Source organism: Stegodyphus dumicola, chromosome 8 (genome assembly GCF_044657685.1).
Source record: "Stegodyphus dumicola isolate Sdum_Otavi_A_Nest chromosome 8, ASM4465768v1".
NCBI classification, from domain to species: Eukaryota; Metazoa; Arthropoda; class Arachnida; order Araneae; family Eresidae; genus Stegodyphus; species Stegodyphus dumicola.
This window is the reverse complement of record NC_140775.1, coordinates 131,008,267-131,026,349: the sequence shown is the minus strand read 5'-3', so window position 1 is coordinate 131,026,349 and position 18,083 is coordinate 131,008,267. Positions and strand designations below refer to the sequence as shown.

The 18,083-nt window shown below is 36.1% G+C and overlaps 1 protein-coding gene across 9 annotated transcripts in view; it reads left to right on the top strand.

Annotated features, from left to right (window-relative positions):
* LOC118194869 (transcription intermediary factor 1-alpha-like) overlaps positions 1 to 18,083 on the top strand; it is a 219,359-nt gene that overhangs the window by 130,825 nt on the left and 70,451 nt on the right. For all 9 annotated transcript variants that reach the window (XM_085822432.1, XM_085822433.1, XM_085822434.1 and 6 more), the window contains one exon: positions 15,857 to 15,929. In XM_085822432.1, coding sequence (XP_085678558.1) covers positions 15,857 to 15,929 — 73 coding nt within the window. The remainder of the gene's footprint in view (positions 1 to 15,856; positions 15,930 to 18,083) is intronic.

The window sequence follows — 18,083 nt, the reverse complement described above, 5'->3', positions numbered from 1 at the left end:
AGGGTTGCGTGAAGCTGGGTGGTCATACCGAGCAATAGGCCGCCACCTGCAGCGTACAGGTACTGCTGTGCAAAGATGTTGACAGTAATGGTTGCTACAAGGAAATTGCCGACGAAATGAAGGGTCTGGAAGGCCAAGGAGCACAAATGTGAGGCAAGATAGGATGACTGTTCGCCAGGCCCGAACCGCCCCAACGGTATCATTGTCAACTATTCAACGCACTACAGCCACTTCTATACCTCCCGTGGTACCGTCCATGATCTCACGGGGCTCGTTCTGAGGCGGAGTTACGCTCACAGAGGAAAGACGTTTGCCTTTGACCCCACAACATCAGCGGAGTCGTCTGGAGTGGTGTAGCAGCCGATAATCATGGCTGCCATCAGACTGGCATCGTATAGTGTTCAGCGATGAGTCCCGCTTCACTCTTGAAGCAGATGACCACCGTGTTCGTGTCTGGAGAGGACGGGGCCAGCGGTCCCAGTGAGCCTTTGTTTTACAGAGGCATACAGCCATAACCCCTAATGTGATGGTGTGGGGCGCTATTTCTTATGACAGTAGGTCATCTTTAGTCATCCTCCGTACATGTTTAATAGCTCAATGATATTTTGATACCATCCTGCGGCCGGTTGCATTACCCTTCATGGCACGTTATTCTGGGGCCATTTTCCAACAAGATAATGCCAGGCCACACACCGCTCACATATCTCTGGACTGTGTCCGTGCGGTTGATACTCTTCCTTGGCCAGCAAGATCACCAGATCTTTCACCTATCGAGCATGTGTGGGATATGGTAGGCCGCCAGATTCGGGCACCACAAAATATCGCAGATCTGGAGCGACAACTGATGAATACCTGGCAGAATGTGTCGCAATATGACATTAGGAACCTTTGCCACTCCTTACCTCGACGAATTCAAGCATGCATTGCCTCCAGGGGTGGTTCGACCAACTACTAATTTGAACACTTAGTGGGTGATTGTGAGCCGTGAGCAGGTACTATGACCTTGATTTTTTAATCATTATATTATCTGTGTATGAGCTACACACATTATCAATTTCATCAAAAACAAATACTTCCTTCATGGTGCTTCGGGCCCACCAGCGGCCGAGCGGTAAAGACGCTGAACACTGGTAGTTCGGTCCGAGGTTCGAATCCCGCGAACGGGCTGGCTGCATGGGTGTTTTCGTGGTTTTCCCCATGTGTAACGTGTATACGAGCCAGTTTCCCTTAGAAAGTCTTCCACGAAAGGCATCCCTCCCCTTAGGCAGATAGCCCTACTGTGCTTTGTCATAATTAAATACACCATACACCAACACCTTCATGGTGCTTCGATTTTTTTTGCAAAAGAGTATATATATATGTGCTAATAAATGACTACATAATGTAGAATGTTATATATAGGTTTTCATAAAATAATGCATTATAAATCATTATAAAAATATTAACTATTACTTAAATTACATTAGCGTACCAATAAAAAATATTTTGAGAATTAAATGCAAAAACTATATTTAACTATTAATTTTTAAATTCCCCGAGGAACACAACGACAGTCAGTTAGGCAATCATATCTATAACCTACTTGTAAAAAATCAATGCACTTGTAAAATTGACAACAATCCTTTTAACTCTTTGCACTAGTTTTGTTAGTCAAGTACACAGAGTATTAAGCATTTCATGCCAAATATACACTGACTACCAATAAGTATTTGGACACCTGTGATAGAAAAGAAAAACTAACTTTATTCAAAATCAATAGTTGGTACAGCCTCCACGAGATATAATTACAGCGTGGATCCTCCGGGGCATACTTTCCACAAGTCTTTGTATGACAGCTAATGGTATTTTCTTTCTCTCGGCTTGGAGAAGACATAGAAGTTCCTTCAACAATTTTGCACGGGTAGTGCAGCCCTGAATTCGGCGATGCAATTCGTCCCAGAGGTTCTCGATAGTGTTCAGGTCTGGACTCTGGGCAGGCCAGTCCATTCGATGAACTTCATTGGCACCATACCAAGCTTTGGTTAACGTCGAAACATGACAACTGGCATTGTCATCCTGAAAGTAACAGGGGTCCAACCCGTAAAACTGCCACAACGTAGGAAGCACATGGTCATCCAAAATAGTGCAGTAGGCATCAGAGTTGAACTTACCATGAATGGGGACCAAGGGTCCCAGCCCATACCAGGAGAAACACCCCCAGACCGTAATTCCACCTCCGCCGAACTTGACTGTTGGCACAATGCATTCTGGCAGGAGACGTTCTCCAGGTAGATGCCAGACCCAGACCCTGACATCCAAACGGTAAAGGGTGAACCTTTATTCGTCACTCCAAAGAACCCGTTTCCACTGATCTACGGTCCAATTTTGATGTGCATTGCACCTCAGTAACCGAGCAGCGCGGTTGGACTTTGTGATCAAAGGCTTATGGGCAGCAGCACGACCATGAAAACCAAGCAGATGTACTTCCTTACGGATGGTATTCATTGAAACAATACTCCCGGATGCCTGTTGAAACTCCTCGCGGATGAGGGCCATCGGTTGGGTGCGGTTTTTCCGAATTTCTCTGGACAGCACTCGTCGGTCTCTATCTCCCAGTTTCGTCGGTCTGCCAACTCGGGGCACACTCCAACAATCACCGCTCACCTTCCACTTCTTAATCACATAGTCACATAGGTTGATTTTGGGTACTTCAGATCGGTAGATATGTCCCTTAAGGATCGGCCACATTTGTGATACCCGATAATTATACCTTTCTCGAAATCAGAAAGCTCCGAATTGCGAGGCATATTGCATGCGACGAAAGCCGATGCTGTTTCCTGCACGATATATACCGGCGGAGTCCGTGACGTACGTTAGGACCGCAGATATCGTCATTTGCATAGGTGTCCAAATACTTATTGGTAGTCAGTGTACTTCTCAGACACTCCCGTTGGTTTGTCAATACTATCTACTAATTCTCCACTTTTGATATACCAATATAAAAATAAAGCATTTCTTAGTTTTATAATACATGCGCAATGTAAGTGTACTCCCTGTGTATCGAGGAAGGTGAGAACACGACGTGCAACATGTTGTCTTGCATTATTTTGTTGGAACATGGCGTTTGGGGGCCTCGAAGATAGGGAACAATCACTGGACGCTTATGTTAGAAATGTACCCATCCGCGTTCAAATTACTGTCCATCTGAACTAGAAAAGTGCGTGTCGTGTATGTTTTTTTACCTATGAGCCTGTATTTTAATTCTATTATTTTGTATTTGTATTTTTATTTGAATTTTATTATGAATATGCATAATTACCATAGCAAATAGCAACAACAAATGTCAAACAGTAAAACAAATGCAGTCTGCCTTTGTATGGCCATGTAAATGCTCTTTTTAACATCCTAAAAAGCTCCCGAGGCGGCCTCTTGAGGCCTCAGAGAGTTGTTTCTGTTTAGTGGAGGGCGCGGGACATATGCCTGTTTACCTGTGTTATGGTTCAAACACATGCTTCTAGGCGAGACTTGACGTCGAAAGGGACAATTCTCAGAACCCGCACAATTCCAGGAAACCCACGTAGCTAAGTTTCCATTTTCACGTACTACAAAGACTTGAACGCCAAACACTAATCGATTATCGCTCAGATTGGGATCACATGATGCTTCAGAAGCAGAACTTTCGTCTGTGTGGTTGTCTCTACCTGGGACAAAGGTCCAGCCGAGACATTTTCAGTGAGATTTGAAAAATCCCGCGTAACCGCAACATCGTTTCCGTAGCTGGGACGGACTTCGCTTCAGGCGGGGCTCTTTTTTTTATAGGAATCCTCCCGTTTAAATCAGTGCTACCAGAATCTCGTTTCTCAGAAAAGTCCTGTCTAGCCGAGACTGTAGCCAAGTGTGATAACCTCTTTAGACATCAAGCGTCCCCGTCCTTCGTTACCAACCAACCAACCAACCCAATGACTACCCAAACCTTCATACCAGGTGCAGGGCACCTGTGCTGATATGGAATGCAAGCAGGCGACGTGCGGTCTCCTCAGACATTCCGGATACGTATACAGCCATTAGAATACTGGAAGTAGAACCGGGACTTGTTTGAAAAGGCGACTCTGTGACACTCCTGTACCCAGCTTTGTCGTTAGGCGCACCAGAGTCGCCGTCTCTCTCTATGCTGCATTGTCAAGGAAGCCGAAGTAATGCAGGGCGATAATATTTGGTGGCAAGAATTTGTAAAGTGATACGCCGTTTATAGTAAAGCAACGCAAAATGGCGTTTCGAGACTAATGGTCACCCTGCTGATAGTCCACGCTGCTAGAAATGCCGACGCACCTTACGAGCTGATACTGGGCGTGCTGCAAAGAGGCCCATTTCCTGACTGCTGGTTCGTGATGTGATCGTACGGTTTTGCAAGGCTGACCTCACAATATATTTGTCCTCTCTGGCATTAGTCATGATGAGATGGCGTTGAGATCCTGCGTGCCGTTTAGTATGACTCTCAGCAATCCATTGATTCCAAATTCGTATGACAGTGGTTGGATGTCGACCAGAGCGACCGGCGATATCACGGAACGATAATCTACATTTCCATAGGCAACGATCCTGCTTTTGTCGAATTTCGAAACTTGCTAGTAAGTATTTCCTCTTCTTATTCGAGGCATAACACGATATTCTGAGCAAATTCCAACCTTACAAAGCACTTTCCAGATTAGAAATCCACTACACAACTTTTCCTTTATGCGATGCTTCACATGTCGTTTATCCCTTCTGCATTGTCTAAACGCTCTGAAATACTAATCATTTGCGTATCCCAACTTCTTCTCCCCTTCATGTGATTTTGACATTCGTCATATCATACCTTCCTGGTGTTGCAATTTTACTGGCCAGATGTGTGCATTAGAAATTTTCAACCACTTAAGAGTTTAAAAAAATTAAAATAGTACTGAAGAGGGTTTAATATCTAAAATCAGAAGTGCTGGAGCCCCACTGGAAGAAGAAGAAAAATAAATAAGTATAATAACTAATAATTAAAATTAAATACAAATAAAAATTCAGTAAATTATTAAACTAATGAAAATAAAAGAAGTAAAATATCTCGTCTTATTTGGAATATCTAATTATCAATTTCATACAAAAACTAAGAAATAGCTCAGTCGGCCTCCGGCTGAATTTAGACCCTTAAATATACAGTATAACATACTATTTCAGTTAGAGAGAAAAAAAAGAAAAAAAAAAAAAAACTATTATTTTTTCCACCACACCGAATAGAAAAAAAGTAAAACGATTAAGACGTTCCTAATGAAAATAGAGAGAATGCTAGAAACAATGTGAGAGTATGGAAAGAGATTTTAATGGAGACTTGTAGCTCTGAAAACAAAGAGAGAATAGTCCAGCGCGTTCTTATCGCGATGTTATGTCAAGCTGTCAAGCAGAATGTGAACTGGGCAAAAAAATTTAGCCCGCATCCGCATGAGAACAAATGTTAGGTCTGCATAAGTGGCAATTTTTGTCCCCGTATTTGATTACATAGTTCAAGTTTGCAGGAGCTCTGCAGTGAGAGGTCACTAGCAGTAGACGTGGAAGACCAAGATAATCACTGTTAATATTTTCGGGAACAAAACATTTTATCCGCTTTCATAAATTTATTCTACTACCTGGAGAATAAGCCTTTGACATGTGGATGGAGGCTTTTCATTCCTTAAAAGTCTTATATCCGGCAAAATGTTTGTTCCACAGAGAAATACAGGCATGAATTCGGAAGTAATAATCGATTTTAAAGGTATATTTATTTTTAAAATAAAATTTGTCTGCTAAAACTGTGTTTCACTTACATGAAAGAAGTACTGGAGCCCTTTCATTTAGGCCTCCGGTGGGCTACGGCGCCATTTAAGCTCTGACTGGAGACCATTTGGAAATATTTCTTAACCATTTTAAATAATCAACTATTAAAATAATTTTAAAGTAATTCCACCTTTTTAAATCCACAATTTTAGTAGTAGATTGTGGACTTAGAAAATACGCAAATTCGTGATTGTTTCTATTCAACAAATTTTTTATGTCCTAATTAAGTTATATCGAAAGGAAAGCATTGTTTAAAAATAAAATTATCGATTTATTTTGAATAGATTAAATTATTAGATACCTTATAACTTGCGTAAGCATAATACTTTTCATTTAAGCATTCGTATGGTTGAAAATGGGTTTAACCGTTAAAATAATTTACATAAAAAAGGATTATGAACTTGGGAAAAAGCGGATTAAAGCTACAAATAATGATCCAGCCTCGTAATCTTGCACATTAAAAATAAATTTTAATTCAGTGAAAAGTATTATGTTGCCGAATTAATTTAAATGCTTTTACAACTAGAATTTATCTTACTTTACCGTGCTTATTATTAAAAAAATTGTTATAAAATAAATTTAAAGTGTGTTTAAAACCAAATTTCATTGGAATATATCTCGGCATTTTTATGGTCCCCAACAAAACGGTTTTCGAAATGAAAAATTCAGCAGTTATTGCATTGACTGTTTTAAAATATGAAATAAAAATGCAGATTGGGAAACAGCCCATTTTCGAGTTATTCCAAAGGGGAAAAGTTGGAAAATGTAGACTTTATTTATAAAATAAAGTACTTTTCTTTTTTTGAATCATTGCAAGAAAGCATGCAGTTTCTTCCAAAAGGTCACAGGAAAACAAAATATCACTAAGGGCATATGACCTCCACCGCATATGGAGATATTTTCTGATTTTGACTTGGAAAGGAAAGTAAAAAAATAATAATAATAATTTTAAAGCGATTCGAGAAAAGACCAATTTATCAAAAATTTTGAGTTCAAGAAATTCGACTTAAAGATGAACTTAAGTTTGTAAAAAATACTATTTTATTAATTCAAACTTCTCAAATATTTGGGTAACTGATTGCGAAAAAAAAAACATAAGAGGATTAGCGCAAGTATCTTGAAGGTAATTTTCCTTCCCACGAAATTATCACCCGTGGCCCAATGGCTAAAACAGCTAAACATTGATAGCTTGACAAAGGTTTGAGAGCCGACCAAAAAGCTGATTGTATGCCGTTGTTGTAGCTTTGCCCACATACACCATTGACTGATTGAAAGCCCTACATAAAGTCATTTCTCCGTTTAAGCAGATAAGGCCTCGCGCGCTTTGTCTTAATTGATTAAGCGAGGGGTTCCTAAAGTGTGCGCCGCAGCGCCCTGGGGCGCTATGACGTAAGGACAGGGACGCCCTTTGCCTTGTATCACGGAGAGACAAGACTTGCGTTGAACGCTCGGCCATATTTTTCATTAATTATTCATTCACTAATACGTTTCATTAATTTTTATTCCATTTCTTGAAATAATACTTCCTTAAGTTTTACTCAATACTTATATTTTAGTTGTTCATCTAATGCCATTTAAATTATATCTATAACATTTTTGTTTCTCTTTTTAATCTAAAGTAATTCTTGCTCTTAATTTAATTTCTGAAAGCGCCATTTTATTCAATCATTTAGCAAATAATTCTGTGTTTTGCGTCGGATTTGTATTCAAGTATTTTCGCACCTGTTACTTCTTTTCACAAGATTGCTATATTTGTCTTCTCAGCATTGGCATCTGTTGACATTTCTTTTCTCTACTCACTACCGTCAGTATCGAACTCGTACGTGCGGAAAAGTCGTACAGTCTTACACATCTGTGAAAAACAGTCGTGATCTCGACGAAATATTGCGATAAATCGATGAGTCCTTAATATTTATACTACTTGCCTCGAACTTAATACTACTAATGCGATTCAAAATGATATAGATTACCTAGATCTTCAAAATCTAAATTACAATCTTATTAAAATTTTTGACAAACGCAGAGATTTCAATTTTCATACACTAAAACTAACTAACTGGAATTCTAACATTTCTAAAAGGGTAATTATCAATACTATTAATGCACAACTTCTTAGAATTAAAGGAATCTGTAATAACACAGACCTCCTCCAAAAAGAAGTACTCTACTTCATTAAAATCTTGCAAAGCAATCATATTCCAAAAACAATCATTAAAAATTCCTTAAAACTGGCCTTAAACCTTTTATTTTAGATTATTTAAATTGGATAATGAAATTTTTTACTTAAATCCCCAGGGACGGTAGATGATGGATGGCTAATTAACATGATGTAATGTAAAAGTGTAACATAGGTTCTTAATACTGCCTCAATTTTTCTCTCTTAAATTGGAATAGAACTTCAGTTAAACTATTAAATTTCTTATTTAATATCACTGTTTTCTGGCCTTACCTATCCTTTTATTAATTTTAATGGCCATTTTCGTTTCGAACTCTTTTGTCCGCCCTCTAGCGCGAAGAATTACGACTTTTTACTAACAAATTGCTGATTTATTCCAATTTCAACGGCTTTTGGCCAGATAAGCACTTACTTAGATTTTCGCCTTCGCAATTTTTTTCACGACTCAGTTTTGAACAAGACGCCATTTTGTAAGAATAGCATCCGTCTTCCACCTTCGAAAACCCCCCATTTATGGATACAAGGTTTTCCCCACTGGCCGTTACGTACCATTGGCTACTGCTTCATTACGTTTGTTACCCTCCCCCCTTCTACGTCGTCTCACCTAAATGGAGAATTTTGAGTACTTCTTCTTGGAACACTCCTTTTGAATTCTAATTCCGGAAAATTTCTTCTTTTCTGGTAGCACTCCTTTCGAATTCTAATTCCGGAAACCTTTTTTCAGCAGTTTTTTGCTCTACTTTGGTCAGGTCAATGCTATGGACGCAGGTATGTTTGTCTTATTCTTCTTTGCCTTTGGTCTTAGCAGGACCCATTTTGAGACGTTATTATTATGTTTCTTTTAATTCTTCTCTAATTAATTGAATGAGAAATGATGAATCGTCTGTGAAAAACTGTTTCTTTTTTGTTTTGTTTACTTAATTTCTATAATACATCGTTTTAGATTTGTTATAGTATTTCAATAGAACATGTGGCAACGATTAAGTAATAAATTTATATTCATTCTGAGTTATAATATGAACGAAATGTAACGTGTTAAGTCAACCTAGCGCCAGAGTGTCGCTGTAGTAAACAAATATAGTGAATTTTAAAGAGTGCATTTATTTTATTCTGGTTTATGCGCTGTCGACGAAGTAGATTTAATTCAATCCAATAAGTTTAAATGAAATGCAAGAAAAATGCGTATAATTTAATATTCCGTGCAAAGAAGTCATGTGGTTTACACATCAGATTTTTTACCAAGAAGGTGCAAGATTTACAAAAGCAAAGCAGCCTGTTCACTAAACAAATGTTAGTTCCAAATAACACACAGCTAGAGTCTGCGAAGAGCGAACTGCAAAATACCGCACAGTATCGCAGAAGAGCTTATTCTGCCAGGTAGCTGCTTTCGGGATGATTAATATTATGTGGGAAAATTCATTTCTAAGGTACCTCAAGCCGAGAACACTATTAGTCGAAGAATTTAATGTATAGCACAAGATCTCAGTGTTTAGTTGATAGAGAAAATGAAATGAATTCGGTTTTCAGTTAGAAGAGGCTACTGACAGTAACAAAGATGCAAAGCTTATGTTTTATGTACGCTTCCTTGTTGGTAATATTGTTGTTGAAGATCACCTGTTCTGTAAGAAGCGCAAAGGCTCGACTTGTTCGAAATGCTTGACAAGTTTATAATGGAAAATTAGTCTGAAAATAGTGTGTCGGTGTATGTACTGATGGCGTTCGATTAGTGTTCGGTCACGAAGGAGGACTGCAGACACTTATTTGCAGCAAAACATCGCGTGCTGTGTGGACTACAGAGTAGCACTTGCATCGAAATCGCTCATTCCTCACTTGAATTTGGCATTGGAATGTGTGATAGACGCAGTAAGCTACATAAAAACTAGCTAGCTGAAATCAAGAGTTTTAAAAAAGCTGTGCTAGGACATCTAAATTGAACGCGCAGTCTTATTATATTATTGTAGTTCACGAGGAAATGTCCTGTCTCATGCTTTTGAGCTCCATCAAGAAATTCACACTTTTCAGCAAGAGGAAGGTCATGCGATTGCTTAGTATTATGCCGAGCTAGTCATTTTGCTGAAACTAGCATATTAGTGTGACATATTTGAGAAACTAAATGTCTTGAATGTGTTTCTACAGGGCAATGTAGCACATCTTGAAACTTGTAGGAAAGATTTCAGAGTTTAGAAAAAGCTTCATTTGTGCATAAGGAAATTGAATGACTGTGGTGCTCAAGGTTGTTTTTCTACGTTGTACCAATACGCAGGTTCTAATAAAAGTCGTTTTTCTACAGAAATTTCTGTAGAACAACGACATAGATTCTCTTTTCATGGAATACCTCTCAAAGCTCACTAGTTCGCAAACTACTGTGCGGAAGATAATGTAGAGAAATTTATCTTGAATAAAGATTCTTTTCATTAGACGAAAAGAATTGAACTCTTTTAAGATAACATTCTAAAAACAAAATTTTCTGAGATTTAATGGAGTTTTGATATCAATCAAAATTGAGAATCCAACTTTTAAGTTCTAAAGCTCTAAGGATCTTCATTTAATTTGCGACATACTATCTGCGCAAAGCTGGATTTTAATCTGACGCTGTACTAAGGACCAAATACCGTTCGAAAATCATTGTGGAACAAGAAATGAGCATGGCTGTATCAAGCCTTCTTCTGCAATGTGAAAAACTGTGTGGGGATCAACAAGCTCACCTGTCATATTGACTTCTTAATCTGCCACTGAAGGTTTCTTTTCTTTTTTTTATTTATTTATTTCGTATGTTTTTTTATCAGTTAAATTATAATTTTTCACTAAAATGTCGCTTTCATTTCTGTGCTGATTAACGCTGTAGTAGAAATACTGCAACCGGGACGCCGTGGAAAAATAACAAAACTACAAGTGCGCCGTCAATTGAAAAAGTTTGGGAACCCCTGGATTAAGCAATAACATTTGCAACGTTTAAACATAAATGAATGGAATTTTTAACAGATTAATGTATTTTTTAATAGATTACTGATTGAAATTTTTCTCTGCGGGAGCTAAAAGTTATTTTATTTTATCAAAACTTTCCCACTCTTACTGTTGACTGTATTCATCTTATTTTTAACAACTTTTTGATTGGAAGAACGTATTAAAGTAATAAATCTAAAAGTCCATTTTAGTATAAGCATATTAGGTAAAGTAAGGAGAAAATATGCTTTATGTAAATAAACTGTAAGCATTTTCCGGATTGACTTGCAGAATAGAATTATGAAGAACGGTTCTTTTGGGGGTTTTACACTGTCATAACATATTAAATTTTATTTCACTTAGATTAAGAAGAAGGGAAAAATACATGTCTTTTAAAAGCTTATTATTTTAAAATATATATCAAATTAAAAAAATTTTCTTCATCCCGAAAAGTGATATTATCGTTTTTCCCGTGTGAATATCATATCCTAACAAAACACAAATTGTGACCACTTCACTTGTAGTAGATTTTTGTTGCAGACGATTCAGTGGAACAAAAATATGCAATTGGGGCGCTATGTTTTGAATAATTTTCCTCATTATTAAATGAGTGCGAAAGTTCCTAATAGTTTTTTTCTTAAAATAAAAATTCCGTCTGTTTTTGAGGTTTGTGCCTAAGAACAATGCATTAACCGGATTTTGTAAAGTCAGGTACCATTCGAATTTGGTTTCTTAGCGTTGCCATTGCAATAGTAAGTATGATATTGGGACATTATACGGATTTATATTTATTTTTAATAACCAGTTAAGTTTATGATTTCTTTCCTATAAGCCTTCATTCCTCTAATTGCCAATGCCAGAATATTTAAATTTGGTAGTGCGCATGAAGGGATGCAAAGTCTACCATCAGAAGAAAAGACTTAAATATCAAGTTCTAGAAGAGAAAGTTAGAAAGAGTGGCACTGTACCTTTGTAGCGTGAGCTTCTGATTCTGCATTTAATTGCTGGTTAAAGTGGCGTAACATCTACTATTTTGCTGCCACGAGACTTCAACGCGGTAATAGAATTATCTGATCCCTGCGGAAAATTCTACTGTTGTGTTAATATCTTTGAATTTTAAGTTTAATTCTTGTTATTTGAGTTACCGCCCGAGCGAGGCATAGTTTGTTAGCGTCAAATCAACGCACTGTGAATTTTTATAGAGTCTAATAGAGGGTTCTTTTATCCCTTCTCCTGTCTGGTTCCTACACTTAGTTCAGCTGTCATACTGAAAGCTTAACAAGTAGATATTACAACATCATTTTTCTAAATTTATGTCTTAACGTTTATTTTCGAAAAATCTGCATGCAATTTTAAGTTTTGTATAACAGTTGTTGGTAAAAAAAGAAGTATGGTAAATTAAATTACTTCTACATTCAGTCTTTATTAGGACTTAATTCATTCTAGACTGAGCCAACTTGAATAAAATGTAGAATTTCATATTTGTCTGTTAATTTCCTTCTTGGAGTTAAAAAACAAATATAAAATTAAGTAAAAAATCAACTTTTTAATGAAGTTAGTTCTATCAATTTCTATGGATAAAAGAATGTTGAGCAATTGATGAAGCTAGTATGTATAACAACTTTTATGTATTACATGTCGTATAGGTGAAAAACATTTTTCAGTTGGTTGAATTTAAAAGATTTAATCATTTATTTTCATTTAGCAAAAACTTCCAGATATGATTCCTTTCAAAAGAAATCTGAACTTAAGTAAAAATTCAGATATTGGGCAAAATAATGAATTAAATTAATGAAAATTAATAAAAAAATGAAATAAAAATTGTATATTCAGTAAGCATCAGACATGCAATTTTTAAGCTTTCCTCTTTCATGTCATCAACGCATCTTTGCTTAACAAAAGTAATAAAGAAATATCTGAAAATGATAGTGTACAGATTAGTTTTGAACATTTTAGAATGCTTGCTTAGCTTCATTTAATTCACTCCAATATTTTTATAGTTCTTGAATTTCATCAATTGTGTTTCAGTGAAAGGATAAAAGTAAGTTTAACTATGGTAATTAAGTTTGTATGTTTATATTGCTATAATTTCATTTGCATATTTACTACTACAATACACATTCTGCTATATATGTTTAACATTAAAATGTTATCGATAATTTATACAATAACTGCTACATTCAGTAAATATTTTAGTAAATTATATTCTTATCGATAAAAAAATTAATTTAAAGAAAATAATATTGTGAGAGTAAAATTATAAGTGTATCACAGACTTCTTCGAATACAATTTAAAATTGGATTCTGAAAATTCACAAGCAGCATTTAAAAAAAAAATGTTTAATCATTCAGTGTAAGTCCAAGTGCCGCGTGATGGGATCAAAAGGCAAGCATGCGCTTTTATACAAACTTCTGTTTCTACAATATTACATTGAGGGGGGAAAATTTAAAAAAAAATAAAAATAAAAATAAAAAAAATAAAAATCTCTTTTTGAAACGAACAAAAATTTTGGCAATGAAGATTTGCCTCAAATATTAGATATAGCCATTTAATCTGATTTAAAAAACACTTAAGAAAAGGAAAGCCTTCTTTTAGTGAGCATACCCAAGTTCTATGAGACTTATGAGATGCAGCTTTACATGTGAGTTCAATAACTAAAAGAGACTTAAAAAACATTCCATTTTAAGTATAAAACTAATTTCTTCAGTTCTTTGATTAAGTAATACCTGTCTCATTTTTTAATACTGAAACGTGCATATAATTAGTCTTAGCCATATAATACTAAAAATAGGTTTTGTGGAATTTTACTGTGATGTTTTTTATTTTCACATGCACACACACACAAAATAAATTAATAAAATAAATCAAAAAGTAAAATTTTCAGATTTATCATCAAAACATTACAACTGGCCACTTAATTAGAAAGCAGAAAAATGCTTTGTTTACAGCATAATAAAACATACAAATATAATAGTGATAAAAAATATAAACGGATCTATTTTGGACACATACAATAATCAGACTCAGTTACTCCATTTATTATAATTACAATCAATATTTATTATAATTATGATCATGCTGTTTATATTGATAAAAATCACGTGTTCTTTTGTACATGTGGGCTTTTATTCACATCCAAGGTGGATTTATATCAGTGTAGTCTTTTATCATTGTAAGCTTTTATGCGCGTGGGTCTGTACGTCTTCGTCCATGTGGGTATTAGTTGCGTGAGCAATTATCTTTCTCTCTCTTTCTTTCTTTTTTTTTTTTTTTTTTTTTTTTTCCCTTAGCTTAAAGGGCGTTAGCCCAGAAGGGCTATTATTTCGTTTTTGGCATTTTGCATTGAAAACTTTAAATATCGGTTCACGTTTCAAATCGTTGCCACCAAATATTATCGCCCTGTGTCATATTTAAAGAAATTAAATACTGTAAAGGCCCTTATTTTCCCCAGGCTTTAATTTTTGCGAGCCCGTCGTAACCGCGAAAATTAAAGCCTCGCGAAATACTTTTTTTTTTTCAACTTTCTCAACTTTACTTAGGTACTTTTAAATTTTTCAGCTTTCGGTTCTGTTCATATAAAATTCGCGAAATTTTCAACTCGCGAAGTCACCGATATATTCATTTTCGCGAAAATTACGGCCCGCGAAAATAAGGGCCTTTACAGTAATGAAGAATCTGCATAAATATATGTATGTTCCTCACATTGTGGTAAAACAACGGTACCAGAGGTCCGCGATTCGATTCCCGGCGAAGGCGTTGCTAATTTTTCAATCTTTTTTGCTTCGGAAAAAAAAAAAAAAAAAAAAAAAAAAAAAAAAAAAAAAAACACCCAATGTCTAAAGTGGCGCCCGAGCTAAAAGGGTGGTGGATGATGAATCTCCTCACCCAGGATTTGGCGACTGGGTTTCGTAGAAACTCCAGTCGGCCTTTAAAAGGGGGGTAGGTAAAGTATTTCTGCCACCTTCTTAGCATGACTTCGTGGTGTTGTGGTCTGCACTCTAGGCGCATATCCAGAGGACCGCGGTTCGTTTTCTGGCGAAGGCATTGCTAATTTTTCAAGTCTCCTGCTTCCAAAAATTCCTAATGTCTCTACAGTCACCGAACGAACTAAAAGGGTGTTGGATGATTCTTCACACCCAGGATTTGGCGACTGGGTCCCCTAATAACCCCAGTCGCGCTTTGAAAGGGGGAGTATATAAGGTATTTCTCCCGCCTTCTTGGCACGCCTTCGTGGTGTGGTGATCTGCATGCTGGACGCGTATTCCAGAGGTCCGCGGTTCGATTCCCGGCGAAGGCGTTGCTAATTTTTCATCTTGCCTGCTTCCAAAAAAATACCTAATGTCTCTACACATTTACCCCTGACATTTCCGGGTATAGGTCCCTATGCAATTCTTAATCCTTATGATGTGCCCTACCTCCCCTAAAAGGTTGTCGCAACATTGACGGTACACCCTGTATATTGATAATTCTTCTAGTCTTCTATCTTAAATAGTTACTTTATGAAGAACTGCAGTATTCTAATATTTTTAACAGCAAATATTATTATTGCACTTCATATTGAATTGGAAACTTGCAAACTTTGCTCTTATTTAAAAAAATATCTCAAAGTAGTTTTATAAAGGTATCCGTACGGCACGAACTAGGACGGATGTCATCTTCGCGGTGTATTGTGTTCTATATAGTAAAAGTTCTTATCCTCTGCATCTCTTATTAAAAACAAGTAATATCTTTACATATGTTGAATAAAATAAACCTTACTATCTTTAAATGCAAGATGCTTTTTTTATTCCTGTATGAGAATTTTGTTCTATATGGTCTTGTCTTATATATGATTTGCTATTTCAGCTGTGCTATTTATATTAAATTATTCCGCTCTTAATAAGTAATACTATTTTTACATGCATTTATTATTTTTATAGTGTTCCAGCAGTAAACCAAGTTCTTACGCAGGCATCAACCTTGCAGTCACAACCGATTCTAACACCTCAGATGGTAAGTAGGTATTTTGTTTTATTGTTACACATTTATATAATTTGATTGCAGTGATATCATACGAGAAGAATATAACATGAAAAATTTGAGCTAGTAAGATGAAAATTATTATTTGTTAGTAATATTATTTAATTTGTAAGCTTTTTTTGCAAGAATTTATTATTCTTAACCAGCTATACCAGTGGTTCTGAAACTTTTTTGACCCATGGATGCCTTTCTATAGTCAAAACTTGCCCACGGACCCCAAGTGAAAAAGCTATATATAGTATAAAAATAACAAATTAAAAAAATTGTTGAAGAAGTATTTATTGAAATTGTAATTTGTTTAAAATAAAATTTAAAAAAAAATAATGACTTGCATGAACTTGATGAAATGTTACGAGTGCATTTATGTCCGGCTCAATGTTTGTGAGTAGCAACCGCAAATCCCCACGAACACTTATTTTTAATCAGTTTTCTTCTTTCTTTTCCTGAGTTTCTGAGTTGTGGATTTATCTGTGTTTCTGAGTCGTAATCTGGGTTTGTCCACGCGCAAAAGGATTCAACATCCAGTCGGGAATATCCAAGTGAAGAATGTTTTCAAATCTTTGGTTCAGGTCTGCATGAAGAGCCGTTAGGTGTTGACAGTAAGCAAGCAAATCTTCTTCTCTATTTTGCGATTTCGGAAAATTTGGAAACTGAGAACATTCTCCTCTTTCCAAGTTTTGTTTGTACTGAAAAGGTTTTGCAACAAACGCAGATATTACGATTTTAGTTTTGATTAAATTTAATTGGTCACCTTGTAGTTTCAAATCAGTTTCGCTAAATTTGGCAAATAAATCAATGATATAGGCTATGTCATTTTTTCAGTTAATTAAAGTGTGTCGCAAATCATTATCTTTGCTTTCCAAGAATTCCAACACTGAATCAAAGAGCGCATAAAATCGATTTAAATATGAACTTTTAGGTAGCCAATGTACTTCTGTGTGAAGCTGTCTTTATTTTATTCAGTTATAGTCTTCATCATTTTCCAAATAAAAGTTGAGCAAATAATCTCTCATTGAAGGCATTCCTTTTGATTTTATTAACTGGTGTAATGAAATAATCTAGTGATCCATGCAAACGTTCACAAAGATTTTTTGGCGACTGTCGATGAATGACACAGTGTACTGAAAATACATTTGGTAGAGCTTGCTTTAAGTATGCCAAAAAGCCTTAATATCTTCCTACCATTAACTGAGCACCGTCAGTAGCAAAATAAATGATATTAGACAAAGGCGTAGCTTTTACATCGAAAAATCTTTTTAATTCCGTAAATAACGTTTCTCCTTTCGTATCGATTTCCAGACATTTAGCAAATAACAATTCTTAGCAATATTTTAATATTTATCTTCTTTTACAAATAGTAAAAAAAGCTAAAAGTAAAGCTTTGTTTCTTGGTAAAGTGGAATCGTCAAGCTGTATAGAAAATTCAAACATTTTTAAGTACCGTAATTTCGCGCGTATAGTCCGCGGACTAACTGTGTTTAAAATGCGAATTTTTGAAGCTGCGGACTATCCACCAGTGCGGATAATACGCTGGTTGTTCACGGTTAAAATTGTTGAAATTTAAAAAACACGCTGTCGTGAACTGCCGATGATCAAATATAAAAAAAGCGCGAGATTCCAAGTGTCCTTCGCACTGCTTTAGCACAACTGCCGGGAGGGGGAAAAGTAGTTGATGCGTCAGCTCGGTTTTTAGGAGCCATAGTAGAAAGTACCTGGAGTACGAAAAAAAAAGCGTGATTCGTTTACTTATAGCGTGGTTTGGCAACACCGAGTTAGTGGGGTCGAAGGTCACATTTCATTACCACTTATCACGAAGATAGCACGTTGCACAGTATTTTGTTTTCGTATTTTGTCTTTCATCTTCGCTAACGTTGATGAAACATCGCCGGAGATTTACTGCTGAGAGGTACTTGAGAAAACTGAAAAAGATGGAAATAGAGAAGCGGGCCGTTATTGGTTTAATCCTAGTATCCGGTGCACACGGGATTTGACTACTTTTGGCGACTTTATGATGAGCAGTAAAAACGGGACATATACGATGAGTAGTTAACGGGTCATTCAAAGAAAATATATAGTTAAACATAGTATATAGTATATATACTATGCGTGTATAGTATATATATAGAC